The sequence below is a fragment of the Hemisphaericaspora subhashii genome, assembly GCF_019202705.1.
Source record: "Hemisphaericaspora subhashii strain CBS 10753 chromosome Unknown scaffold123, whole genome shotgun sequence".
Classification (NCBI taxonomy): Eukaryota; Fungi; Ascomycota; class Pichiomycetes; order Serinales; family Debaryomycetaceae; genus Hemisphaericaspora; species Hemisphaericaspora subhashii.
Genome location: NW_026057359.1, coordinates 1 through 26,185, shown reverse-complemented (window position 1 = coordinate 26,185; position 26,185 = coordinate 1). Strand labels below are relative to the sequence as shown.

General features: G+C 34.7%; 11 protein-coding genes across 11 annotated transcripts; 5 read left to right on the top strand and 6 right to left on the bottom strand. All coding sequences in view use genetic code 12, as the record gives it.

Annotated features, from left to right (window-relative positions):
• Positions 1 to 27: 27 nt before the first annotated feature.
• Positions 28 to 1,224, top strand: J8A68_004673 (uncharacterized protein; the record flags this gene model as incomplete). Its single annotated transcript, XM_049408656.1, has 1 exon — positions 28 to 1,224. One exon carries the CDS (start codon positions 28 to 30, stop codon positions 1,222 to 1,224), a length of 1,197 nt encoding a protein of 398 aa, XP_049262050.1.
• Positions 1,225 to 1,291: 67 nt separating this feature from the next.
• On the bottom strand, positions 1,292 to 2,422 carry LYS12 (homoisocitrate dehydrogenase; the record flags this gene model as incomplete). The annotated part of the gene is made up of 1 exon (XM_049408655.1): positions 1,292 to 2,422. One exon carries the CDS (start codon positions 2,420 to 2,422, stop codon positions 1,292 to 1,294), a length of 1,131 nt encoding a protein of 376 aa, XP_049262049.1.
• A 667-nt stretch (positions 2,423 to 3,089) lies between these two features.
• Positions 3,090 to 3,818, bottom strand: MGE1 (Mge1p; the record flags this gene model as incomplete). Its single annotated transcript, XM_049408654.1, has 1 exon — positions 3,090 to 3,818. The coding sequence occupies one exon, from the start codon at positions 3,816 to 3,818 to the stop codon at positions 3,090 to 3,092; it is 729 nt and encodes a 242-aa protein (XP_049262048.1).
• A 343-nt stretch (positions 3,819 to 4,161) lies between these two features.
• J8A68_004670 (uncharacterized protein) lies at positions 4,162 to 7,206 on the bottom strand (the record flags this gene model as incomplete). The annotated part of the gene is made up of 1 exon (XM_049408653.1): positions 4,162 to 7,206. The coding sequence occupies one exon, from the start codon at positions 7,204 to 7,206 to the stop codon at positions 4,162 to 4,164; it is 3,045 nt and encodes a 1,014-aa protein (XP_049262047.1).
• A 188-nt stretch (positions 7,207 to 7,394) lies between these two features.
• J8A68_004669 (mitochondrial 37S ribosomal protein uS15m) lies at positions 7,395 to 8,429 on the top strand (the record flags this gene model as incomplete). The annotated part of the gene is made up of 1 exon (XM_049408652.1): positions 7,395 to 8,429. One exon carries the CDS (start codon positions 7,395 to 7,397, stop codon positions 8,427 to 8,429), a length of 1,035 nt encoding a protein of 344 aa, XP_049262046.1.
• A 114-nt stretch (positions 8,430 to 8,543) lies between these two features.
• Positions 8,544 to 9,170, bottom strand: J8A68_004668 (MIND complex subunit; the record flags this gene model as incomplete). Its single annotated transcript, XM_049408651.1, has 1 exon — positions 8,544 to 9,170. One exon carries the CDS (start codon positions 9,168 to 9,170, stop codon positions 8,544 to 8,546), a length of 627 nt encoding a protein of 208 aa, XP_049262045.1.
• Positions 9,171 to 9,483: 313 nt separating this feature from the next.
• J8A68_004667 (uncharacterized protein) lies at positions 9,484 to 10,365 on the top strand (the record flags this gene model as incomplete). The annotated part of the gene is made up of 1 exon (XM_049408650.1): positions 9,484 to 10,365. The coding sequence occupies one exon, from the start codon at positions 9,484 to 9,486 to the stop codon at positions 10,363 to 10,365; it is 882 nt and encodes a 293-aa protein (XP_049262044.1).
• Positions 10,366 to 10,503: 138 nt separating this feature from the next.
• Positions 10,504 to 12,189, bottom strand: J8A68_004666 (uncharacterized protein; the record flags this gene model as incomplete). Its single annotated transcript, XM_049408649.1, has 1 exon — positions 10,504 to 12,189. One exon carries the CDS (start codon positions 12,187 to 12,189, stop codon positions 10,504 to 10,506), a length of 1,686 nt encoding a protein of 561 aa, XP_049262043.1.
• Positions 12,190 to 15,483: 3,294 nt separating this feature from the next.
• On the top strand, positions 15,484 to 17,376 carry J8A68_004665 (uncharacterized protein; the record flags this gene model as incomplete). Its single annotated transcript, XM_049408648.1, has 1 exon — positions 15,484 to 17,376. The coding sequence occupies one exon, from the start codon at positions 15,484 to 15,486 to the stop codon at positions 17,374 to 17,376; it is 1,893 nt and encodes a 630-aa protein (XP_049262042.1).
• Positions 17,377 to 19,436: 2,060 nt separating this feature from the next.
• Positions 19,437 to 21,320, top strand: J8A68_004664 (uncharacterized protein; the record flags this gene model as incomplete). The annotated part of the gene is made up of 1 exon (XM_049408646.1): positions 19,437 to 21,320. The coding sequence occupies one exon, from the start codon at positions 19,437 to 19,439 to the stop codon at positions 21,318 to 21,320; it is 1,884 nt and encodes a 627-aa protein (XP_049262041.1).
• A 396-nt stretch (positions 21,321 to 21,716) lies between these two features.
• On the bottom strand, positions 21,717 to 25,148 carry CPA2 (carbamoyl-phosphate synthase (glutamine-hydrolyzing); the record flags this gene model as incomplete). Its single annotated transcript, XM_049408645.1, has 1 exon — positions 21,717 to 25,148. The coding sequence occupies one exon, from the start codon at positions 25,146 to 25,148 to the stop codon at positions 21,717 to 21,719; it is 3,432 nt and encodes a 1,143-aa protein (XP_049262040.1).
• Positions 25,149 to 26,185: the final 1,037 nt, after the last annotated feature.

The window sequence follows — 26,185 nt, the reverse complement described above, 5'->3', positions numbered from 1 at the left end:
CAAAGACAAGCTTAGCGTAAACACATAATGAGAGCTCAATGCTTATTTGATTGGAAATCCAATCAACCAGACAATTGGATATTAAAATTAGAACACTTTACTAATAATAATTCAATTGTTGCGTCCACCAGTAATGGATCCATAGTTTCATATTCTCTTGATACCCCTTCGCCAACCCCCTTATTCCAAATCTCCAAAGCTCATGAATCCACTATAAACCACCTCACCAAATTAGATGAAAATACTATAGCCACTTGTTCCACTGATGGGATTAAATTATGGGATTTACGTACCCAAAAATCAATCATCCAATTAACCAACACCAAAAACTCAAACTTCTTATCATTAGGTTATAATCCTCAAAATAATTTATTAGCCGGGGGGACCGAATTAGTTGGTATAGATGCAGAATTACATATTTGGGATATTCGAAACCCTCAAGAAGTCGTACGTTCATTCATCGACTCCCATCATGATGATATAACCACCATTGAATTCCACCCCACCATAAATCATTACCTCATGTCAGGTTCTACAGACGGATATGTCAATATCTATGACCTCAACCAACCAGATGAAGACGAGGCGCTTCATCAAGTCATTAATTATGCTTCTGTCCATTCTTGTCATTTTATTACCCCAACCAGAATTTCGATCTTGTCACATATGGAATCATTAATGTTTCATGATTTGCATGATACGAATTATGAAGAGTTGATAGAACCGAATTTTAAGGATTTGGAAGATACAAGAACCTTATGGCCTGATAATGAGTATGTGGTGGATTTGTTTCCAAGTAGGGGATATGTGGGCTTTGGAGCTAATTCACAACGGAAATTGACGTTGTTGCCGTTTAATCCTACCAAGGAGAGTTTTGATGCTAGTAGACCAATTTGGTTCCCGGATGCGCATGGAGAGGAAGTGGTTAGAGATTTATATGTTGTGCCGAACTCAAAGAAGGCGGTTACTTGTGGTGAGGACAGATATATCAGATTATGGGAACTCCCATATGAGTTGGAGTCATTTGATATTAGTGCTGGTGCTTCTAGTGAGATTCAAGAAGTTGATATGGACTCAGACGAACCAGAAAAGAAGAAGAAGAAGAAGAGCAAGAAGGATAAGAAAGATAAGAAAGACAAGAAGGATAAAAAGGACAAGAAGGACAAGAAAGATAAACATAAGAGTAAGAAGAAGAAGAGCGATGTCAGATTCAAACCATACTAAGAAATTAATCTTGGTTTAATATTTATACTTTCTTCATATATATATACATAGATATAGAACTATTAGTTTAGAAACGTCTTATGATATCATCAATAACTTCTTGAGTACTTGAAGAACCACCCAAATCTGGAGTTTTAATCTTATCTTCAGCCAAATTAGCATCAACAGCTTCGTAAATCTTAGCTGCTGGTTCAGGATATCCCATAAATTCCAACATCAACGCAGTAGATCTAATAGTAGCAATTGGGTTAGCAATACCTCTACCTTCAATATCTGGAGCAGAACCATGACATGGTTCACCAATGGCAAAATTATCCCCAACATTAGCGGAAGGAACAACACCTAAGGAACCAACTAAGGCAGCGGCACCGTCACTCAAAATGTCACCATATAAGTTTGGTGCAACTACGACATCAAAGATTTCTGGTTCTCTAAACATACGATAAACCATAGAATCAACAATTTGTTCCTTATATTCAACCCCTTGATAAATACTTGCATTAGCATCATAAACAGCACGACAAGTTTCTCTAAATAACCCATCGGATTGAGATAACACATTAGATTTGTGAGTGACTGTAACTGATGGAGTTTCATGAAGTTGTTTACCTGAAGAAGCTTCTCTAATAGCTTGTCTTTGTAATGCGATATCAAAAGCCATCTTGGCAATTCTGGTGGTTGCAGTTTCAGTAATTCTCTTGATTGCTTCAGCTACTTTGGTACCATCTTCACGTTTATAAGTTCTTTCTTCTTTAATATATAAATCTTCAGTATTTTCACGAACAATAACCATATCAACTGGTCTACCGATACCTTCAACAGATTTAACAGGACGGACATTGGCATATAATCCCATCTTCTTTCTTAAGGCAACAATTGGAGAAGAATAACCTTCAACTTTGGTAGTTGGAGAAGAAACAGCACCAAATAATGCACCATCACATTCATTCTTTAAAACTTCAACAGTTTTGTCAGGTAATGCAGTACCAGTTTTTTTAAACAATTCAAACCCAGCGTCTAAGTTGACGAAATCGAATTGTAAATCGTATTTAGATGGTAAGTTTTCTAAAACGGCTTTACCTGCTGGAAGAACTTCACGACCAATACCATCACCTGGAATTAAACCAATTTTTAAGGTTTTGTAAACTGGGGAAGAAGTTGAGAAACAACGACGAATTGATGATCTTGCTGCTAACATTATATAACGATTATGAATGAATTGAACTACAAGAAGAAGAGAAGAAGAAGAAGAGGAAGAAGAAGACGAGGAAAGAATTATGAAATTGAAAATAATTTTTCAAAAGTCAATTGATGTGTGTGATTCGATTGAAAGAACAATGAAAAAAATCTTGGAGAAAAATGAATCAAAATTGCCGAATTAATTTTTCGTTATCAGTGAGTCATTTCTACTCAGTAGAGCCGTTTCGATTTAATACTACTGAAATCATTGATGAACACCAAAATACATAGAAATTTACCACATCTGCTTCTCTCTTTTTGCCCAACCGAATTTGAGTTTTTACAGTCGAATTTCATTCTACATGCAACTCTACAACGATCCTATCAAGCTGACATGATGTTCAGGATTCTGAAGTCCGGGATTCGGACCATATCGGAGAGAAAAAACATACAGCCAAAACTTTTTACTTAAATTTAATAAAATTTATAAAAGGATTGCAAAAATGATTCTAATAATTGCAAAAACCAATCTTTATTATAAGACTAACGTGAGGGGTTAGATAAATGGAATATCCAAATAATTTATATACAAGTAGAAAGATTGTTTTCTGGGGACATTAATCATTAACAACAACAACGTAACAAACAAACATATTCATAATGAACAACAACAAAAGACGTTTCATCTAACTGTCACCCTTAACAATACCAACCTTAGCTGGTCTTAAAACTCTTGAGTTAAGGGTATAACCATCTTGTTGGACGAAGAAAACAGTTCCTGGTTCTTTTTCTGGTTGTGGAACTTGGAAAGTAGCTTCATGTAAATTTGGATCAAATTCTTTATCGATAGCATCTATCTTCTCTATTCCATGTTTACCTAATGTCTTTTCAAAGATATTTCTAGTCATATCAACCCCTTCATATAAATTCTTAACTTCATGATTAGTTTCTAAAGTTTCTGGTTTAACATGACCTAAAGCTAATGCAAAATTATCAAGAGATTCTAATAAATCCTTAGCAAACTTTTGTAATGCGAAATCTTTTGCCTTTTGAACTTCTTTCTTGGTAGTTTCTTGTAAATGACGGAAATCAGCAATGGCTCTAGCATAATGATTCTTCATTTCCGCTAATTCTTTATCCTTTTTAAGTAACTTCTCTTGTAATTCTACAGTTGGATCAACTTCCTTAGCTTCTTCAGCAGCTTGTTCTTGTTCTTCTTTAGCTGGTTCTTCAGTCTTGGCTTCTTCTTCTGTCTTGACTGGTTCTTCTTTGGCTGCGTTGGTCGAATTGAAACGAACGGCAAATGGTTGATAACATGATGGGATAGCAACAACTGGTCTCACTACTCTCATAGAACGTGCTGTATTACGTGCAGCAACTGATCTAGTTAATGAACTAAGTAAAGCTCTTTGCATTATTAACGGGGATATTTAGGGTCTATGAATATTGTATACTGAGTGGTAAAAAAGTAATTTTATGAAAAATTTTTTTTTATTTATTTTTTAATTGCGGCTTGCAAAGTTGGGTGATGGAACGGAATTGGACATACAGACAAAACAGAATCGTTCAAAGTACGCGCTACCAGAATAATACTTGTTGCCCTTATACGTGAAGAGAAAACCCCTTGAATTGGTGAATACTTGGCTTTATAAGAACAGAGGAGAGATAAAGATAAAGGATAACCGAGGAAATTCTTCCTGTCAAACAGACTATTGTTACAGTGTTTACTTCTATGAATTCTATAAATACACCAACATGCTATTTCTCAGATAACTGTTCCACTATTTTTTCTAATTCTCGAGAATTATGAACTATCTTAATACTTTTCCCTCTCTTGACATCACCATATCTTTCCAGCGGATGAACCGATAGCAAATGTTTCTTAATCCCAGCAGCCTGATGAAAATAATTCTTATCATTCTTAATATCACTACTAACGAAATAATTGCCCAATCTCCCATTCAAATCAACTTCCTTATAATCCCCATCACTAAATAGAGAAACAATCGAATATTTAAACCTGTCAAAATCATGAACACCGTCTTCATTATAAATTACAACTGGGATATTATATTTTTTCTTCCACTCCGGATATTTTGAATTAAAAATCTCTTTAATTAAGAATTCTTGTCTTTTGCAACATACCCAAACCGCAATTTCATCCCCAGGATATCCTATTGATCTCATATAATAATATAAAAGAATGCAATATTCGGCTTCTTCGATTTGATTTTCCGCTTCAATAAGTTCAAATTCTTTCGAAAACCCGGCATTGAATTTATTCTTCTCTGGAGTTGTTTTTGGTGCTGATAATGTTTGAATGGGAAGATATTGGAAATATTCCAACAATTGTCCTCCGATTATTTCAATATTCGTAATCTTTTGGGGAAGGCTATCAAGTACGATCGGAAGTGCCGTTGATTTACAGTTCCAAAATATGACCGAATCAAATGACATAATCTTAGTATCCGATTCTATGAGTTGTTTAAAATCTTCAATGGTGATTATTATACTGAAGGTATTGAAGATATATTTCCAAGCTTTTTGCATGTCTTGACCTTTCATTCCAGAAACTGGTTGAAGCTTCCTCATTAATGCTAGGTCCTTTTTAATGGATTCAAGTTGTGATTTTGAATCAGACTTTTCGTCTTTCTCCGAAAAGAAGTCAAATGGAGAAGTGCCTTCCTTGGCGTTGTCCCATATTTTGGCGATTTTGTTATGTATTTCATCTAGTTCCATTTCCCATACTTTTTCCAAAGGATTAACTTTAATCCCTAGCCCCGATTGGAATTCTTCGAGTCTTTGGTTACAAAATTGAATTAATTCCGATAAACATTTTTGACTCTTAAAACGGATAGTTGGGTCTTGATTATTGCTGGTTTGATACTGATCCACAACATTTCGTGAGGGAGTTAATATCAATATTCTACCATTGGAAGTTTTCAAACTCTCAATTTGTGCTTCAATATCGGCAAATCTAGAAGCTTTATAAATATGTATACTCCCTTGCTGTTGCTTCTCTAGCACGTCCTTCTTAGGCTGGGAAGGATCAAGTTTTCGCTTCTTTCTTTCCGGTTCAATACTATCCTCAACCTTAGATTTCACCAAATAATCATACGTCCAATCTCTGTCATCAAATTTCAGTTCTTTCAACGATTTCATATATTCAAGATATTCCAATGAATCAGAGACAGGAAATAGAACAAATTGTTTAAAATCCTCCACAGATTCAAACTTCCGTCTACTCTCAAACGCAAGAATAGTCTTGGTTTCTCTGGTTGCACGAATCAATTCCATCCTCCGTATTCCCAATCTCTTGAACGAACTGCTATTATCAGGTTTGCATATCTCAATCAAGGCAATAACAATATGTTTCTGGTCTGGGATTGGTGAATTTGTAACTATTCGATATTTATTCCTTTCCAAACAATCAATCGATTTTATCTTGATCAAATATTTGCTTGTGCCTTTATATCGATTAATCCCATCTATTTTAATCCTGGACATGACATTATTTAAATGGTTATACAATTCGATCTTGGCTTTGCTGGATGTGTCGATTGTTATGGAGGTTTCGAGGTCTGTATAATTTCGGAAATTACTTGGGAGGACTAGGTTGGTATTGATGAGGTTATTTGAATCATCGAAATTTTGCCAGAAGGAGTGGGAGATTGAATATGTTGATTTCTCAATTGGGAAGAATCGGGATAGGATTATATCAATCTGGATATGTTTTGATGATTTACTATTATCTGGTATCAAAATTTGAAAATTGGAAATTTCTTTCGAAGAATAGTGGAAATTTGTAAGTTTTTGAATATCCTCAATGGATAAAACCTGTAATAGTTCCCGTATTTGTTGTTCGGTACAATTATATCTTGATGGAAAGGACATGATAGGATCTACCAACGTTTTGTTTTCAGGAAATGATTCAATAATGGACTGTTGCAAAACTGCAAAGTCAGCAATAGATTCGCCTTCAGTGAGAGATTGTTGCAAAATGTCAATATATTCGTTAATTATGTTGGTTGATTCAACTCTTAATAATGAACAGACTTGGATAGATTTCAAGAATGGAATAATGAATGAGTTATACTTTGGATGTCTCAGTATGAACAACAAGAATTTCACAATTGATTCTCTAAACGGGATTGGAGTTTCTTCTAGTAGATATGATTTTAACAATTGTAGTAACCATCGTGATCTCAAGTTATAACTGGCTCTTTCTGCAGCCAGCAAATTTTCATACGAATAGATTTCGGAATTATATTCTACTTTTAATCCTTTAGGTAAGAAGTCTTCACTATGTTTCAAATTTCTCCAAATATGAATCCCAAACATCGGAACTACCAACCCAGAGACATCTCCTGTCTTACGAGTCAACATCATACTTATGAGTTGAATAGTATAAATCTTAAATCTATAATTCGTAAAACTTATATCTTGACATATCCCAATCAATCTATCAAACAACGCCAGAAAATCATTATGTTCAATAAAGATATCCAAAAGACTTATTTCATTGGTTATCAATCCTAACAAAACTTCCAAGTAATTATTAGTCACATCAATGTTTAATTGTTTATAAAGCACCGTTGTAGTAAAATCATGTTGTAATAAATATTTCAAACCTTGGGGATCAATTGATTCATTTGCGATGGGGTATAATAATTCATATATTTCATTAAGTATGTTATTCGTATATTTTGATTTCAATTTCCGGGTGAGATTATGCAATTGAGAGATCTTGTCTTTATGCAGCTCTTTGTTCATCTTTCGAATTGAAGTTGATTGCCCTTTCATCAACCCAGTAACTTCTATTGGTTGTGAAAGATGAAAGCCAGTGAATGAGAATACATAAAGGAAGTCGTGTAAATATGTTCAAAATCACGAACAAAAATCTCTCCAAAAAATTTTTCAAAATTTTCTTTAACCCAGATATCTTGCAACTGGGTTTATAAACTTCAAAGAATAGAAAAGAACATTGGAAGATGTTTAAGCAAGGGATTCGATTCTTTTCTACATTAGGACCAGTGTTACGTCAGGTAGGTGGCGCACGTCCAGCATGCGCACCTCAGGGAAGCAGAAGAGGACGTCATATTCAAAAGCCAATGCAGGTATTGAGACCACATGTAAAGCTTGCAAGTTTACAATTCTATCAAGAAGAACAAGATCGTCGTAAAAAAAGAATCATGAGAAGAAAAGAAAGAAGATTAAAAAAGGAAATCATTAGAGATGTTAATAAATTAAAACAACATGATGCAAAACATATTCCATGTAAAGTAGATCCAGTTTTAGGTGATCCAAAATGTGAGTTTATCAGACGAATTTTCCAAGAAGTTGATAATCCAGAATCTCATTTAGCTTATGGTATTGATAGAGTTGAATTTGAAAAATTATTATATGGGGCTGAAAAGGCAAATGTAGAAAGTCAAACTGGAGGACATTTATCTCCAGAAATGATTCGTGCTAATGAAGAAAAGAAAAAGAAAGCCTTGTTGACTATTCTTAATTTAAGAAATACTAGTGCCAAAGATAAGAAAGATTACGCAATTAAATTAGCTCGTCAAGAATTTCAAAGACGTCCAGGAGACTGTGGATCACCTGAAGTTCAAGCAGCTATTTTGACTGTAAAGATTCATTTCGGAATGAGACATGTTCAAGCCAACAAAAAAGATTTCGATACTATTCAAAGTGTTAGAGAAGCTGTTCAATATAGACAACGTCTTTTGAAATATTTGAAACGAGTTGATGCAAAGAATTATTTTTATACACTTCATAAGTTAGGTTTAACTGATGATGTTATCATGAGAGAATTTAATATGGGTAGAGAATATCTTCAAGAATATAAGGTTTGGGGTGATAAGGTCTTGATCAAGAAATCTGATAAACAATTGAAGAAACAAGAAAAATTCAATGCACTTAGGAAGAAAGTTCAAGCTTATCAAGAATTGGCTAAAGAGAACTTTGCTAAATATCAAGCGAAATATCCACAAAAGAAAGCACAGAAACCAACCAACCCTTAAGCTTTATTCTGGGGTAGAATGGGAAAATGTTTATATATTGATGTAAATCTTGTAAATAAAAATATCCATATAATACAGTCTAATAATAGTACATATTTTTTTTTTTAAAAGTGTTCAAGAGATGACACTGTCTCTGTTGACTCTTTCTTGTAATATTTGAATGATTTCACGAACTTGAGGAATTTCTTGTCGATTTATTTCACTTTCTTTAGTTAATGGTTTACTTAGGGTGGTAATATCCCTATAGATATTATTAGCTTCGTTACATAACAGCGTAAGGTTTTGTAAAAGTTCTCCATTTTCTGTAACTAACTGGTCATAAATAGCATTAAGTTTATCTAGACTCTCCTTCGCTTCAGTAACAATGTTACAATTTATAATATCATTTGCATCTAATTTATCTATATGAACTTCATTTGATATTTCCAATTGTTTTCTTTGTTTAGCAATTTGAATAATCTCATCTAGTTCATCTAATCTTTGCTCTACTTCTTTTTCTCCATAAATTAAATCTAATTCAGATAAAGTACTTGAATACCAATAATCGATAATTTGAGCACTTGCACCCTTTAAATGATATACTCCTTGTTGTGTACTGGCAATCTTTGGATAACATTGTATAACTTTATCAATATTCAAGGCATTTTTAATCAGTTTTTCTAATGCTTTTTTACCTACTTGTTTTAAAGTATTAAATCGTACTCCCTTGGTGAATTCATTATCTTTATTGTTGTTATCCATCCTGGTAGTGTATTAACCCTGTCCCTTCCATAGATTCTTTTTACCAAATTATCCATATGAGAGTTTGTTTTGATTAATTAATTGAATTACGCGCTGAGTAAATCCTCATTAGAGAGAGACTGGAAAAAAGATTTAACATTTAAGTCAGTGAGCGATTAAGCCAAAATGGCAAACCCACCAAACCTCCTTTCTAATTTTTCTTTTGAAGATTTCCTCCGTTAGATTTTGCCATCTTTCTTTAACGATTAATTAGAAAGCGTCAGACCCTTTTTAATACAGAATATATAGTACAAGTTGAGTAACAAACAGACAGATGTCAGATCCACGTTCATTAATAGCAGAAGCAGAAAAACTTCTTAAACCTCAACTGGGATTCTTTCTGTTTTTATCAGGATCTTCAGCATCAATGAGGAAAGAAGAAGCAACTGATCTTTATATACAAGCTGCTAATCAATACAGATTACAAAAGGATTTTAATCAAGCTGGTACTCAATTTGTTAAAGCTTCTGAAATTCAAGATGAATTAGGTAATTTTAATGATTCTGCTAATCATTTAGTTGAAGCTTATAAATGTTTTAAAGGAACTTCTCCAACCGATGCAATTACCTCATTATCTAAAGCAATTCATATATTTTTAACTCAAAATGGTCAATTTAGAAGAGCAGCTAACTTTACAATGGATTTAACTGAACTTTATGAAACTGTAAATGATGTTGAAAATGCAATTAAAAGTTATGAACAAGCTGGTGATTATTTTACAACTGATCATGCTGAAGCATTGGCTAATAAATCATTTTTAAAATGTGCTGATTTAGCAGCTGGAAATAACCAATATAAAAAAGCAATTGAATTATATGATACTATTATTAAACAACTGATTAATAATTCTTTAACAAGATGGAGTTTAAAAGATTATTTCTTAAAAGTAATATTATGTGTTTTATGTACTGATGATATTATTGAAGCTCAAAAGAGAAATGAAAATTATCTTGCTGAAGATCCAAATTGGGGTCAATCAAGAGAATATAAATTACTTGAAGGAATTCTTAAAGCTATTAATGATGGGGATTTAGAAGCTTTCACTGATACTGTATTTGAATATGATCAATTTAGTAAGATTGACAAATTAAAGACACTGTTATTATTAACCATTAAGAATTCCGTAGTTGATAAAGATGAAGATGATTTATTGTAGAGATACCACACCCTTAAGTTTCCTACAGTAATTTATAGATTGATTTTCATGTTTTAGGTTTTAAGTAACTTTTCATTCTTCTCACTAAATTAAACCAGTTAATTAATAAATAAACTAAAATATAAACTCCTAACAACTTTAAGGCTTCTTCTTAAATACTTCACCATATGTTGGATCAGAATACTTATGATACGATGCCATAGTCATCTTACGGAAGGTCTTACCCCATTTGATGAAAATAATGAAACTGCCATTAATGACAATTGATAATACAAACATAGTCCAAGTGGTAATTTTAAGACCAGAACCGTTTAACCAAGATTCAAATACAAAACAGAAAATCATACCAATCATATTTCTGACAAAAAGAATAAAAACAATACATTCACTAGCAAGATTATGATAACAATCAACGGCATAAGTTAAACAAATAGCACCAGAAGCGCCCATGGCAACACCCAAAAGTCCTTGTCCAAGAACAACAGAAATCCACCAATGAGCTTTCTCATCTGAACCTAATCCATATGCCAACAATCCACCGGCATTGGTAACTGTGGCGATTACCATTGCATATAATCTGAATTCAGGTTCCATAACACCATGGTTCCTTCTTGCCAACCAAATTGAAGTATAATCGACAGCATAACCTCCAACAACCATTCCAATGACACTTCCACCAAATGCTCCCAAGGTAGTTAAACCGACTCCATTTGCTGAGAAATTATAAGGTTCTGCACCATAGATTATAGCCTGGGTGGCACCAATTAATGATAACCACATCATTTGGGCTCCATAGACGACCCCACCCCAAACTACCGCAGGATAAGAAAATAACAAGAATGGTCTATAGAAGATCAAGAACCAAGACCTTTCATCATTAGTATCAGTATCAATGAATTTCATACGTTGTTTATAAGTGTTCATAGGGATTGATTCATCAATTGAATTTGTATCACTGTCGTCACCAAATGCTTCAGTGACTTCGGCAATCAGGGTGGTAATATTTAATTCCTTCGATTTTACAGCTTTGATGACTTCTTCTTCAAATTCCTCTTCTTTAAGATTGTCACGTCTAAATGAAGTGTTTTCCATTGTGAATAATAAAAAGAAAAACATGATAACGTAGATAATAATTTGAACATAGTAACACCATCTCCAATCCAATCCATCAACAATAAATCCAGCAGCAACTGGACCCAAATAACAACCGGCATAAAGGGCAAGAATCACCAAAGCAAAAGCAGTAGATCTTTCATGTTGGAAATAAATATCAGTAGCCGTGATTTCAGCCAATGTATCGACAGGAGCAGCAGAGACACCAGCAAATACTTGAAATAAATAAATTGACCCAATTGAAGTTGCTTGTGATCCAATTGCTAATCCAATAATACCAACAACGGTACATGTCAAATATGTGAATCTTTTCCCCAATTTTAAAGCCGTAGGTTGAACAACTAAAATCCCAGTACCAAGAAATAAAAAGATAATAGCCTTACTAATGGTTAATTCGTTTAAGGTGAACCCTAATTCATCCATCCAAACCCCCCATAATGGACCATAGAAATTTGAAGTGGCTGCAAGTATAAAACACCAAAACCAAACCAAAAAAAATTGAAAATGTTTCTTGTTTCTTGTCCAACGTAATGGATCATTGATGTTTTTAGTTGGTTGGGGGATTAAAATGACATTATCGCCTGAGTCATTTTTCATAACATGTAATCCACCTGTGACATCAACTAATTGGACAGTGCCTGGAATAATCTCAATATCTGCAACATTTCCTGCTTGTTTCTCAGCGTCGATTTTACTTTCACCTGATGACATGCTGTAATTTATGTGTTGTTTGCTGTTTTGAATTCAAATGGAATGGGAGATAAAGTCCTGGATGTACATCTTCTTTTATATTGATGGGATCCTGGTTTGTGGGGACAGGGGGGGGATTGCTCTGTCCAAGAGTTCATCCCCCTCGTTTACTCAAACTTAAATTTAGATTATTGCCAATCTTTTTGATTATGCTTTCCTTCTCAATCCCGGGCGTATCTACTGGACGACGCGGCTGGTGTTGTAGATACCGGATAAGTGGACTTCCGCAACAGATAAGGATTGATAGAATCGCTCTTCTTACCATTCTTCTCCAGGCTAGCCCATTAACAATGAGTGTAAATGATAAGCATATCATATCTGCTACTAACTTCCAAATCTGGAAATACCGGTTTTGCAGCCAATGCATCGAAATCATGTTTTTAGACGATGGGAAAGTGGGGAGTCGTTTTCTTGTTACATAACCCCCCCCACCGAACATTCTTACTTTTTTCTTATGAAAGTATATGTACATGCATGTAAATGCGAATTGACATTAGTGAAAGAAAACTAATATGTATACTGTATTTACAAGGTTTATCAAGTTATATCCACAAAAGGGCGTCACCTAAATGACTCGCCGCTAAAGAAACAGCGATTATGTGCTTATCCTCGATACCAAGTTTGATCAAGGTCTGGAATCTACTTTAGACACTGTTTCCGAGTGTCTTTCTTGTCGAAAATGTAATTAGAGTTCCCCTTTAAATGGAATAAGTATCTCTTACCAATAGGCAATACGTATATTGTATCAACAAGGTGACAATGTGCTTATAACAAGATTTTTGCATTGAAGTGCCAATCTCCGTTCTGCGACGAAGCGCATAAAACCGCCTAAAACGGCAAGAGAACTAAGATTCAGCGTAAACAATGGATATTTTTTATGGATAAAACTCGGCTAGAGAACAAGGGAGCTTTCTTTTTTGACATCTTCACCTACAGATAGCCAAGAAACAAGCAACCATCTTGGTTAACAGATAACAGTATTTCTTCGGGGTTGGGGTCCCGGAAATAGTAGCATTCAGTAAATTGATACTTGGAAGACAAAATCTTTATAACCAATTAGGAAATCGTTTCCGAGAGGAGAGGTACTGTATACTACAATCTTGTACAAGAGATAACGCCTCGGCGATAGAAAACTTCTGCAACGTAATGCTTCATCTTGGTGTCTTCGGAAAGATCCCGAGAGGAAGTCTCATTATAAACCCTCCACATAGTTACAGAATGTGTGTTTATATCATTTTGGGGGACACTATCTATGTACGTTTGGATGTTTTCTTGACTACGGACCATTTGTTGTTTATGATCAGACGTGGTTTGCTACTTATGATCAGCCCTGAGTGGACATAGGTACCCAGGAGATTGGCTTCGTGGAGTAGTATGGAGAACAAATTAAATAATTCTGGAAAAGTTTAATTTTAGAATAATCGGGGGTTGGATTACAAATTGGAACAAACTGTAATTTGTGGGGCATAATTTGATAAAGTTTTCAGACAGTCAGGGTGAAGGTCTGATTGCAACAGGAACAATTTTCTTCCTGAATGTAGCATGTATATGTAGTTGTTTGACTTTGAAGTGTTCTTTGTTGTACAATACGGACCAACGACCATTTGTATGCATCAACGCCTATTCTATTGAGCAGACGCCCTTTCCAAGTGTGGGGAAAACCAATGATAGCCTTTGGATTGGAATACAAAAGGGATTCATTCGGTGATAAGTTGGGAACCTATCAGAGTTGTCTGACTAACGAAGCAACCCAACGAATGTTATGACATGCAGTAGTTGCCAAGCACCAACGAAATTAAGAATGATGTAGCCGCTTTAAAGAACTATATCTATGTCCAATACGGTTTTATGGAAAGTCTACCCCAGCGGTCCTACTTGACACCTTGCTCTAAATTTGGGAGCCCCAACATACAGTAATCACACATCCTTCCGCCTATTTAGTTGAAAAGAATCCAATTGGCCAAGTAGCCAATAAGCGGGTTTGTTTTGTTCACAGTGGGATAACCGGAATCCGGAGCTATAGGAACCTGAGACAATCAAATTAATCCTAAATTGTTATATTTAAAATTTTCTTGGTTTTTGTGAAACAAAAGGAAAAGGAAAGCAGCCTTTGTAGAATTACGATTTGACAATGATGCCTAAGCCAATTAATGTCACATTAGCATTTTATTCATTACTTCCCTACCTATTGAATCCATACTGGTAAACCAATCCCTGTCACGGCTTTGTCCGTTCCATCAATTATCCCTTCAATCATCCCTTCGAATATCCGTCTTGACATTCTCAGGATATTTTCCTATTTATCAAATCAATCAGTCGGCTTAAAAAAAACACATCTTGCATATTGACACAAAAGACCTAAGTTTAATTAATTAGTCTTTGGGTTAGCGATGACTTCGAATTGTTCATATTCAATGGCATCCTGCCTTACGCATGTCTAATCTACACCTAGCAATTTCGCGAATGTTCCGAAAACAAGATCTCATACGAATCTCAAGAATGAGCAGTGCAAAAATTTCAGGTAATCAGATTCATCAAGTCAATTGTTTAGGCCATTTATAGGGAATATAAAGCCGCTGTGCATTGCAACAAACAATATGGCCATTGTCAAACAAACGTACACAAAGTAACTCTTAAATAAAATCGCTCATTATTCTCAGATTGAAATTTTTATCTGATTGGATCAATCAGCCTTAAAAAATAACACAAAGGGAAGGGAACAATTAATTACTGCAAATTTCAATAATTCGATGCCGTGCATAAAAAATATTCTTGGAAGAAATTTTCTTTTCAGTAGAATTGATAATCTAAAGCATCTAAAATACGTATAGAGAAGTGCTTGTCCCATCTAAGGTATTAAGCAAGGATATAGATTAATTAATATTAGCCAAACCAAACTGCCCATTCTTCGGAACCTAGGGCAGCTACAAAATTTACTTAGTGGAGCCCACTAAGGAGAATAAACATTGCCAAATATTTAGTTTATCATCTCATCTGCATTGTAAGATTTGTTTGGCAAAACTTCAGTACTGTTATGGAAGCCGTGTGAGCAATATAATTTGCTGTTCGTTGACATAAGAATTACTAATCCGAGAAAGGTATTGTTTACGCCTCAAAAAATATTATTTGAAGATTTTTATCTGATCGAAAATAAGTTTTCGCCCAATATAAATAGAAATACGATTTGCTTCAAAAACTTAAATTTGCAACTTTTCTTTCTTCTTTTCTCGCCTTGTAACAAGAAACACCCTAACAATGAATTCTAATTCTGAAGCAAATTCCAAAGAAGAATCAGTTTCTGATCACGATCAAAGCTTTCAGCAACCTCCTCAAGAAGTTGTCCACACAACTACCAAATCCATTGGTATTAGAAGAGCAGAATTATTGAACCTGCAATACAGTTGTATCTTCCTGAAAGTATGTTTCTTTATCAGCATCTTTTTTGTTGCTTATACTTATTCAATTGATGGTACTATCCGTGGTAATTTACAATATTATGCTACCTCCTCCTATTCTCAACATTCCTTATTTACAACTGTTAAAGTCATCCAATCGGTCATTTCTGCTGCTGCTCAACCAACATATGCTAGGTTATCAGATAGGTTCGGTCGTTTAGAATTAACTGTCGTATCTATTGTATTCTATGCTGTCGGTACTGTTATTGAATCGCAAGCATACGATATTAACAGATTTGCTGGTGGTGCTGTCTTATATCAAGCCGGTTACAGTGGTATCATTATCATGCTTCAAATTGTCTTAGCTGATTTTTCAGATTTAAACTGGCGTTTGGCTGCTTCTTTTGTTCCAGCATTACCATTCATTATTAATGCTTGGGCTGGTGGTAATATGATGGAACAATTCCTCGCTCATCATTCATGGCAATGGGGAATTGGTATGTGGGCATTCATTTTCCCACTTTCTTGTGTTCCTTTACTCATATGTTTAGTTCATATGATTGTCAAGGCCAGAAAAACCCCAGAATGGAAAGACTTGAATGAAGAAGCTAAAGCTAATGCAGGTCACTCCAAATTATCCATCAAGTACTGGACAAAGTTAAGTGTTGAATTATTCTGGGAATTGGACATTGCTGGTATATTATTTATTATAGTTATTCTTGGTTTCATTTTGGTTCCATTCACGATTGCTGGCGGAATCAAGTCCACTTGGGCAAAGGGTTCGACCATTGCTCCATTAGTTATCGGTTTTGTACTTATTCCAGCTTTCATCGTTTGGGAAGCCAAATTCTCTCGTTTCCCAGTTATGCCACTTGCATTAATGAAGGATCGTGGTGTTTGGTCAGCAATGTTCATTGCCATCTTAATCGATTGGATCTGGTATATGCCAAATGATTTCATGTATACTGTCTTAATCGTAGGGATGAATGCTAGTGTTAAAGCTGCTACTCGTATCACCTACTTATATTCATTTGTGTCCGTTATCGTTGGTCCGTTATTGGGTCTTCTCGTTACCAGAGTGAGAAGATTGAAAGGGTTCATTATCTTCGGGTGTGCCTGTTGGAGTATTTCCTTGGGTATTTTATTACACTTTAGAGGTGACAACAACGGTGTTGAATCCCAGAAGTACTTGAATGGTGTTATTGGTGGTTTATGTCTCATGGGTTTCGGTGCTGGTTTTTTTACTTATTCTACCCAAGTCAGTATTTCTACTGTCACTAACCATGAATACATGTCTGTCATCATCTCTCTTTATTTGGCTAGTTACAATGTTGGTGCTGCTATTGGTGCATCAGTTAGTGGTGCCATTTGGACTAATAAGATGCCATCTGTCATTTTAGGTAAAATGGAACAAATGGGTGTTAGCAATGCTACCGCATTGGCAACTGAAGCCTACGGTGACCCATTTGGATTCATTATTGACAATGTCTGGGGATCTACTCCTCGTATGGCAGTTGTATTATCTTACGCCGAAGTTCAAAGATACCTCTGTATTGCTGGGTTAGTACTTTGTTTTCCATTGTTAACATTTACATTCTTCTTAAGAGATCACAGATTAGATTCTGTCCAATCATTGGGTATGCAAACTGCTGACGAAGAAAAGGGTAAGGAAGATGAAGTTGTCGTCAACAACTACGATGATGATATTATCCTCACCAAATTAAAGAACATGTTTAAGATTCCTAGAAACTAGGGAATTTCTTCCAATAATTGTAGTGTAGATAAATAATAAATAATTTTAATAATTAACTAATTCAACTTAGTATGAATGTTACTCTTTGTAAGAGAATTTGCATCCTAAATGAAACCAATGAACGACGTTGGACTATTGTTTGAGAAATAATTGAGAAGTCAAGTGGAATTCAAGTAAAGTCAAGTGTACAATTTTCTTGGAGAATTAGAAGATACAAAATTATTTTAAAAGCTACTTTATATGTTTATATAATTATTGGATCTTTTCTTTATGAATCATTCTAAAGATTTTTAATAATTGATTCAAATTAGTTAATGCCCCTCTTGAAATCATTTAATTATGCTGCGAATGGATAAGACCCAGCTAGATGACAGAATAAAACACAATTTTTTCTATCCTTAAACTAACCAAGAATATTTAAACCCATTTATTAATAACAATTGCAAATCACATTACAGTTTTTGTGTTTGTTGTTGCATGGCTGCGAAAAAATTGTTGTAAAAATCTTTAGAAGAAAGTATTTTTTATTAAAGCAAAATGGTTGTGTAGTCGATTGTTTTGTGAAAAATCTGTTGCTGCGCTTGAATAAACCGAGTTCGATTGGCCAGCTTTTCGATATTTTTTTTTTTGATTTTCTTATATTGACAACTGAGTGTTAATTTCTTAGTCTATCTCTTAGATAATTTGAAATGTCAGATAGTATGATTACTATCTGAAAGCTATAAACACTTACATTTAACAAATGGTCATATTAATCAGTTGATTCTTTGATGGCATTCTGGAAATAATGAGTTTTGTTAGTGTTGTTAATTAATTAGTTTGAATATTTTTACCTTGTTTAATAATAAGGTAATCAAGGATTCTTGTTCTGCACTCGAGGGGCCGTCGTCAGTCTTGTCGATTCATTGAGTAAACATAGAAATAAGGTTATCGATAATATTCAATGTATTTAATGAATGAATTAAAAGAAAGTACATTGTGCAGGATCATCGGAATTAAGTCATAAAACCTTGATACTTTTTAACTTTTCGGCTGTAAACCTTATTTTTTAGTGATCCCATCAGATAACATCTCGTTAAATCCGATCCTCCTGCAGTTTTACAGAATATTTTTCAATGCAAGTTTTAGCCGTGCATTCCAAAGTGTCCGGTAAGCGCAATGATTTCTGATGCAACCATTTATTCTAGTTCTTACAATACAGAAATATAATAAACAAATACACAATTAGAGGAACAAAAAAGATTGATCAACATATGATGCAAAAAACCTCTTATAAGCAGCAATTCTATTAGGTATATAACGAAGGGATGTTAGTGAGATAAAATGATTGATCCAGTTTTACGGAAAAATATATTTCCCCAAACCTAATTCTGAGCAAATAATTTTTAGTAGGAGATTTTGCAACATAAGACACAAAGAATATTTCGAAGTCCAGTCTCCTAGAGAGCACAAGAATTTTATGAACCAAGTTTAATTACAATTGTCCAATCAATACGGTTGAAACCTGGACAACAAAATCAGCCAACTACAAAACCATTTAATCTGATCCGATCAGTTGACCCCTTAGAAAATATTGTTATTTATAAATTGATTTTTTTTACTCTCGACTAAAAAATATTGGAAGAATACATAAACCAGGGTTTTATTTTTATAAGTGTTCGCGACTAATTATTATTGGTTGCATGACTTTTGCATGCTGGAACGCCTGAGATGTTCTTATAGAAATTGCCCTTAGATCAAATTTCAAGATGTCCTGGTAACGCGCCTGCGGTAGTAACGTAGGGGGTCTATCCTTGATCAAACTGATAAAAATTTTCACTTTTTTCACTTCTCTTTAAGCTTTTTCTTGGCGAAGAAACAGTGCTCAAATTCTTGGACCATCCAATGAAAGCAAATACCGATCTTGACGCGGGTGGTTCCACTTACATCGTTGTGGTTGCAGTTAGCCGCAGTTGTAAAAAGTTCATTAGAGAACTAAATCATGCCTGGAACATTATAAATAAGCGGCAGAATCTAATCCAAAACCCCAAATAATTTTAGATTTCAATAACAACCACAAAATGAGTTCTAAAACGGAAACTTTAAGCAAGGGTGGGTCCCCATCTAGTCAATCAGAATTGGAAGAAGAACCCCAATCCGGTCACAACACGAAAACTACAACAAAATCTATTGGTATTAGAAGAGCCGAGTTGATCAATCTTCAATTAGATTCATTATTTTGGAAGATTTGCTTCTTCTTTAGTGTCTTCTTGGTTTCTTATTGTTACGTTCTTGATGGCATTCTTAGACGTAACTTGCAAGCATATGCAACTTCATCCTATGCCCAGCATTCCTTGCTTACAACTATTACTGTTATTAGATCTGTTGTCGTCGGTGCTTCTCAACCCGCTTATGCCAGAATTTCGGACAGATATGGTCGTTTTGAATTAGCTTTGGTTGCCGTTATGTTTTATACAATTGGAACTGTCGTCCAATCTCAGGCTTATACTATCCACAGATATGCAGGTGGTACTGTTTTGTACCTGTTGGGTGTCAGAGGAATCCTTTTTATGCTTCAGATTATTCTTGCTGACTTCTCAACATTGAACTGGCGTTTGGCTGCTTCTTTTATTCCTTCATTACCACATATTATTAATACATGGGTCAGCGGTGATATTATGGAACAAGTCCTTACGAAATATAGTTGGCAATGGGGTATTGGAATGTGGGCCTTCATTCTTCCATGTTCTTGTATTCCACTCGCTGTTTGCTACACTATTATGCTTATCAAGACAATGAAAACACCAGCATGGAAAGAACTTAATGAAGAAAGTAGAAGTTTGGCCAAATATTCTAAATTATCCACTAAATATTGGAGAAAATTATCAGTTGAATTGTTTTGGGATTTAGATCTTATGGGTATGCTTCTTCTTGTTGTCGTTCTTGGTTGTGTCTTAGTTCCTTTGACTCTTGCTGGTGGAGTAAGTTCTAAATGGGCACAAGGACATATCATTGCTCCTTTGGTAATTGGTATCTTATGTATTCCTGTATTTGTGGTTTGGGAAGCAAGATTCGCCAAATTTCCACTTATGCCTCTTGCTTTGATGAAGGATCGTGGTATTTGGTCTGCATTATGTATTGCTATACTTATTAACTGGATCTATTACTTACCAAACAGTTATATGTATACAGTCGTGGTGGTGGGTATGAATGCCAGTGTTAAAGCCGGAACCCGTATTGCCAATTTGTTCACGTTTGTTTCCGTTATTACTGGTTTCATATTAGGTCTTTTGGTTTCAAGAGTAAGAAGATTAAAAGCATTTATCATCTTCGGATGTGCATGTTGGTGTGCTGCTTTGGGTATTTTACTTCGTTTTAGAGGTGATAATAACGGAATTGAAAGTGAATTCTATTTGAATGGTGTCATTGGAGGGCTTTGTCTTATGGGTTTTGGTGCAGGATTCTACACAAACTCTCTTCAAGTTAGTATGGCAAGTGTGACCAACCATGAATACATGAGTGTCATCCTTTCCCTTTACTATACCAATTATGTTGTCGGTTCATCTATTGGTAGTTCAGTCAGTGGTGCATTATGGACTAACAAAATGTATCCTACTATTTTGGAAAAGATGGAGCTTTTAGGAGTTGAAGATGCCCCTGCTATGGCGCAATTGGCTTATGGTTCACCATTTTCATTTATAGTAACGTATGCATGGGGTACAACCGAAAGAATGGCTCTAGTATTAGCATACGCCGAGGTCCAAAAATATCTCTGTATAGTTGGTTTGGCACTTTGCTTTCCTTTGTTAATCTTTGCTTTCTTCTTGAGAGATCATAGATTAGATTCTGTTCAAAGTTTAGAGGCTGAAGAGGGAGACGAGGACAGTAAAACTGGAATGGTCACTGTCAATAAGTATGATGATGATGTCATTCTTGAAAAATTTAAGAAAGTCTTTAAAAAGTGAGCATTATAAGGATTTCTCTTTAGTGTACTCTAGAATGTAAGTATTGTTTAATTAATTCAATTTAATATTATATTTAGTATGATGTATTTCTTTAAGTAATTCAGTTTAATATTTTATATTTAATTAATTAGTATGATTTATTTCCTCACGAACGATTTTAGATCAAACCTTGATATACAGTACAAAATTATGTAACACAAGGATCAAAAAGTCACTAGATGTTCTTCAAAATGTCATAAGTTGAAATATTTATTTCCAAAACAATAAATGTAAATATTATGTTTTTAGATGGACAAAACAAATTCCTTGAGGGATTAACTTTATATTATTATGCATTTACAAATATACAAAAATCCAATATACAAAAATATCTAAAAACGTACAAACCTTCCTTTCTTAAACTGGCTTACCTCCAAGAAATTCACTCCATCTCTTGACTTCAGCTGGTACTTCAACATGATGAGGAATTTCATTGAATGGCAACTTATGTTGAATATTTCTCTTCAAACATTGTGAGAATAACAATGCCGTGTTAGGTTCATTAAATAATGGAATGGCAAAATCAATAGCATTACGTCTCATAACATAATCTTCATCTAACAAATCTTCAGCTCTAGCTTTGGCCAAATTGAAAACTGCTCCGACTTTCATATCTTCAAAGATTTCACGAAGGGCTCTTTTATCAGTCTTTGGAAATTCTATAATTTCAACTTCTTCTTCAATATACTTGGATAAGTACTCAGCAACACCTTCAGAAGCAGCATAGAATTTATAACCTAATCCAGATAAGTTTCCAGCAACATTACCTAATTTACTATTGGTTAAATCACCACCGAATAAGATACCTTGACCAGGTTGAGGAACGTGGAAGTTCATAGTAGATTGAATAGAGGTCCAGTATGCTTCAATAACATCCTTACCAAAACAAGCAACTTCACCTGTTGATGCCATTTCAACACCCAAGAATGGATCAGCACCAGCTAATCTGGTAAATGAGAATTGTGGCACTTTAACAGCAACATGGTTATATTTATTATCCATAAGATTAACTGGTTCAGGAATATTTTCTTTGATTAGAGCCTTAACTGCGACATCAATAAAGTTGACACCGAGAACCTTAGAAACAAATGGGAAGGAACGGGAAGCACGGATATTACATTCAATAACCTTCAATTCACAATCTTCGTCAGATAAAGTACCATTTTGATCATTCTTAATAATTTGCATATTGAAAGGACCAGTAATGTTCCAAGCAGAGGCAACCTTGTCGGCAATTTCTTTCAACCTGGCCATGATAACAGGAGATTGGTTTTGTGGAGGCAAGACTAAAGTAGCATCACCGGAGTGGACACCTGCATTTTCGACATGTTCGGAAACGGCATGAACTAAGACTTCACCTTCACTGGCAACAGCATCAACATCAATTTCTTGTGCACCTTGAATAAACTTGGAAATAACAACTGGATAATCTCTGGAAACCTTGGAAGCATTAGATAATTTGGCATCTAATTCATCTTTGGAGTTAATGACGGACATAGCAGCACCAGAAAGAACATAAGACGGACGGACCAATACTGGATAACCAACATCATTAGCGAAAACTTCAGCTTCTTCAATAGAAGTTAATTCTTTCCATTTAGGTTGATCAACTCCGATAGAGTCTAAGATTTGAGAGAATTTGTGACGATCTTCAGCCTTGTCAATATCTTCTGGATTTGTACCTAATACCTTACAACCTTCATTTTGTAAAGAAAGAGCAATGTTTTGTGGAAGTTGACCACCAACAGAAACGACAACGCCTGAAGAATTCTCTAATTCATAAATATCCAATACTCTTTCCAAAGAAAGTTCTTCGAAATATAATCTATCAACTTCATCAAAATCGGTGGAAACAGTTTCTGGATTGTAGTTAATCATGATAGTCTTATGGCCACTTTCTCTTAATGCTCTGGCAGTAGAAACAGCACACCAATCAAATTCAACAGAGGAACCAATTCTATAAACACCGGAACCAAGGACCATAGTACCTTTATCGTTAAAGTCAATATCAGAAGACGTGGCATTATAAGTAGTATACAAATAGTTTGTATTTGCTGGGAACTCAGCAGCCAAAGTATCAATCTTCTTAACGAATGGAATAATACCAAATTCTTTTCTAACTTTTCTAACTTCTAATTCTTGAGCTCCAACAGAAAGACCAATTTGTTTATCTGAGAATCCTAATTTCTTAGCTCTACTCATCAAATCATGGTTAATATTGGATAATTTGCCAGCACTTTCTAATTCACGGTACATGTTAACAATGTTCATCAATTTATGTAAAAACCACTTGTCAATCTTAGTTAAGTCATGTACTTGGTCGACTGTGTAGTTTTCATGTAATAAGGCTTGCCCGACAGCTAACCATCTTCTATCAGTTGGATTTGCTAATACTTCATCTAAATTTTCAAATTTATCACCTTGGAAGCCTACATAGGAAGGATCAATTTGTCTAATAGCCTTTTGGAATGATTCTTCAAAGTTTCTACCAATGGCCATAACTTCTCCAACGGACTTCATGGCTGATCCAATATCACGTTTCACATGTTGGAATTTTGATAAATCCCAACGAGGAATCTTGGTGACCATATAATCTAATGATGGCTCGAAATTGGCAGAAGTAGTCTTAGTAACAGGGTTTGGTAATTCAGGTAAAGTGTGACCCAAGGCAATCTTGGCAGCAGTGTAAGCTAATGGATAACCAGTTGCTTTGGAAGCTAAAGCCGAAGAACGAGATAAACGGGCGTTAACTTCGATAACTCTATAATCTAATCCATCTGGTTGTAAAGCGTATTGAACATTACATTCACCAACAACACCTAAATGTCTGATAATCTTAATGGCAGCTGATCTTAACATGTGGTATTCTTCATCGGATAAAGTTTGAGAAGGAGCAACAACAATCGAATCACCAGTATGGATACCCAATGGATCAAAGTTTTCCATATTACAAACAGTGATACAGTTACCAACACGATCACGGACAACTTCATATTCAACTTCTTTCCAACCTTTCAATGATTTTTCAACAAGAATTTGTGGGGCCAATGATAAAGATTGGGAAGCTAAATTTCTTAATTCATCTTCATTGGCAGCAAATCCAGATCCTAAACCACCAAGAGAATAGGCTGATCTGACAATAATAGGATATCCCACATTTTCAGCAGCAGCTAAGGCATCGTCGACAGTTTCTACAGCAACAGACTCCGCGATTGGAATATCAATTTGCTTTAATGCTTGAGCAAAGAGATCACGATCTTCCGAAGTTTCAAGAGTTTTGATTGGTGTACCCAACACTTTAACTCCATATCTATCAAAAACTCCCATTTTATCTAATTGAACCCCAACATTTAACCCTGTTTGACCACCAAAAGTTAACAATATACCATCAGGCCTTTCTCTTTCGATAATATAGGTTATATATTCTGCAGTGACTGGCAAATAATAGATTTCATCTGCTAATGCATGTGAAGTTTGATTGGTTGCAATATTTGGATTAATTAAAATCGATTGTTTATTTGCTTCTTTAAGAGCTTTGATAGCCTGGGAACCAGAATAATCAAATTCACCAGCTTGACCAATGGATAAACCACCTGAACCAATCACAAGGACTTTATTGACATCGACTAATTTATGTGCATTTTCATCTTTAAAGTTCTTTAATAAATCAGCACCAGCATAGTGCAATTGTGTCAATTTTGGAGAAGCTGACAAGAATCTTTTCGCTATGGAATTGGTAACACATGTCAACTTGACTTGACGTGACACTATCGTCTTTAAACTTATCATCTTTCCTGTTTTGGGTGGTAGTGAATGCAGATGATCAGTGAAGAAAATATGAAAGTAGATAAATAGATGATAAAAGAAGAAAGAAGAAGAAATGAAAAAGAAGAAGAAAATTGTTGTAAAAATTTTTCTTCTTTATAATCCAATTCCTAATTGGGAAATGACTCAGAATTAAGCGCGATGTGAAATCAGAGAAAAAATTTTGTAAATTTTGTGTTACCCGGAAATTAATCCAGAAAAATAATCTCATTGGATGAATTGGGTGATGTCACCAGTTTGCATAATTTTATTTTTCTATATGGTTACCCGGATATCAAACAAATTTGAAAAACTACAGAACAAGCATTCAACGTTAATCATATGTTGTTGTATAGAAACATTCCAAGTGTCTAAAAACCAGAAAAATGAATGCTTCCCACGAAAATGGAATTTCCCAATAAAGAATGGGTTACGGTATAAGTATTCAAGTGACACAATAAGGGAAAATTCCGTTACATGGTGATTTAGAATTACAAAGCCAATATAATTGCAGATTAATATTGTTACGAAATCGGGGTAAAATGTCAGGAAGGAAATTGTTATAAATGTACCGAAATTCCCAGTTTATAGATTATTTAGAAATCAATAAGTATATCGAATTGAGTCACATCCTCTAAAACCACTACTGTCAGAAGTAATCGTGATCGAATATATCAGTGAATAAATGACTTTCCCAATCCTTAAATTCAGTGATGAAGTGTGAATGTTGTGAATTTATGAGAAATCGTATTTTACACGACATATGTGAGTGGTTTATACAACAAGTGGGGCCCAAAATTGCCAGTTTTTAAAAGAAGTTCTCCTCATGTTTTACAACATTTAGTTATGTTTATTCGTTTATAAATCGTCCGTATTAATTAGAGCATTTTGAAACTCACCTCCCGTTGAATCCCTGTTAGGGCATATGGTTTTTTCAGAATCCATCCAGAAGTTGATAGCATAAGATTAGTTGAGTGTAAAATCTATTTTTGTAATCCTCTCGCTTTGCCTAGATGCTATCA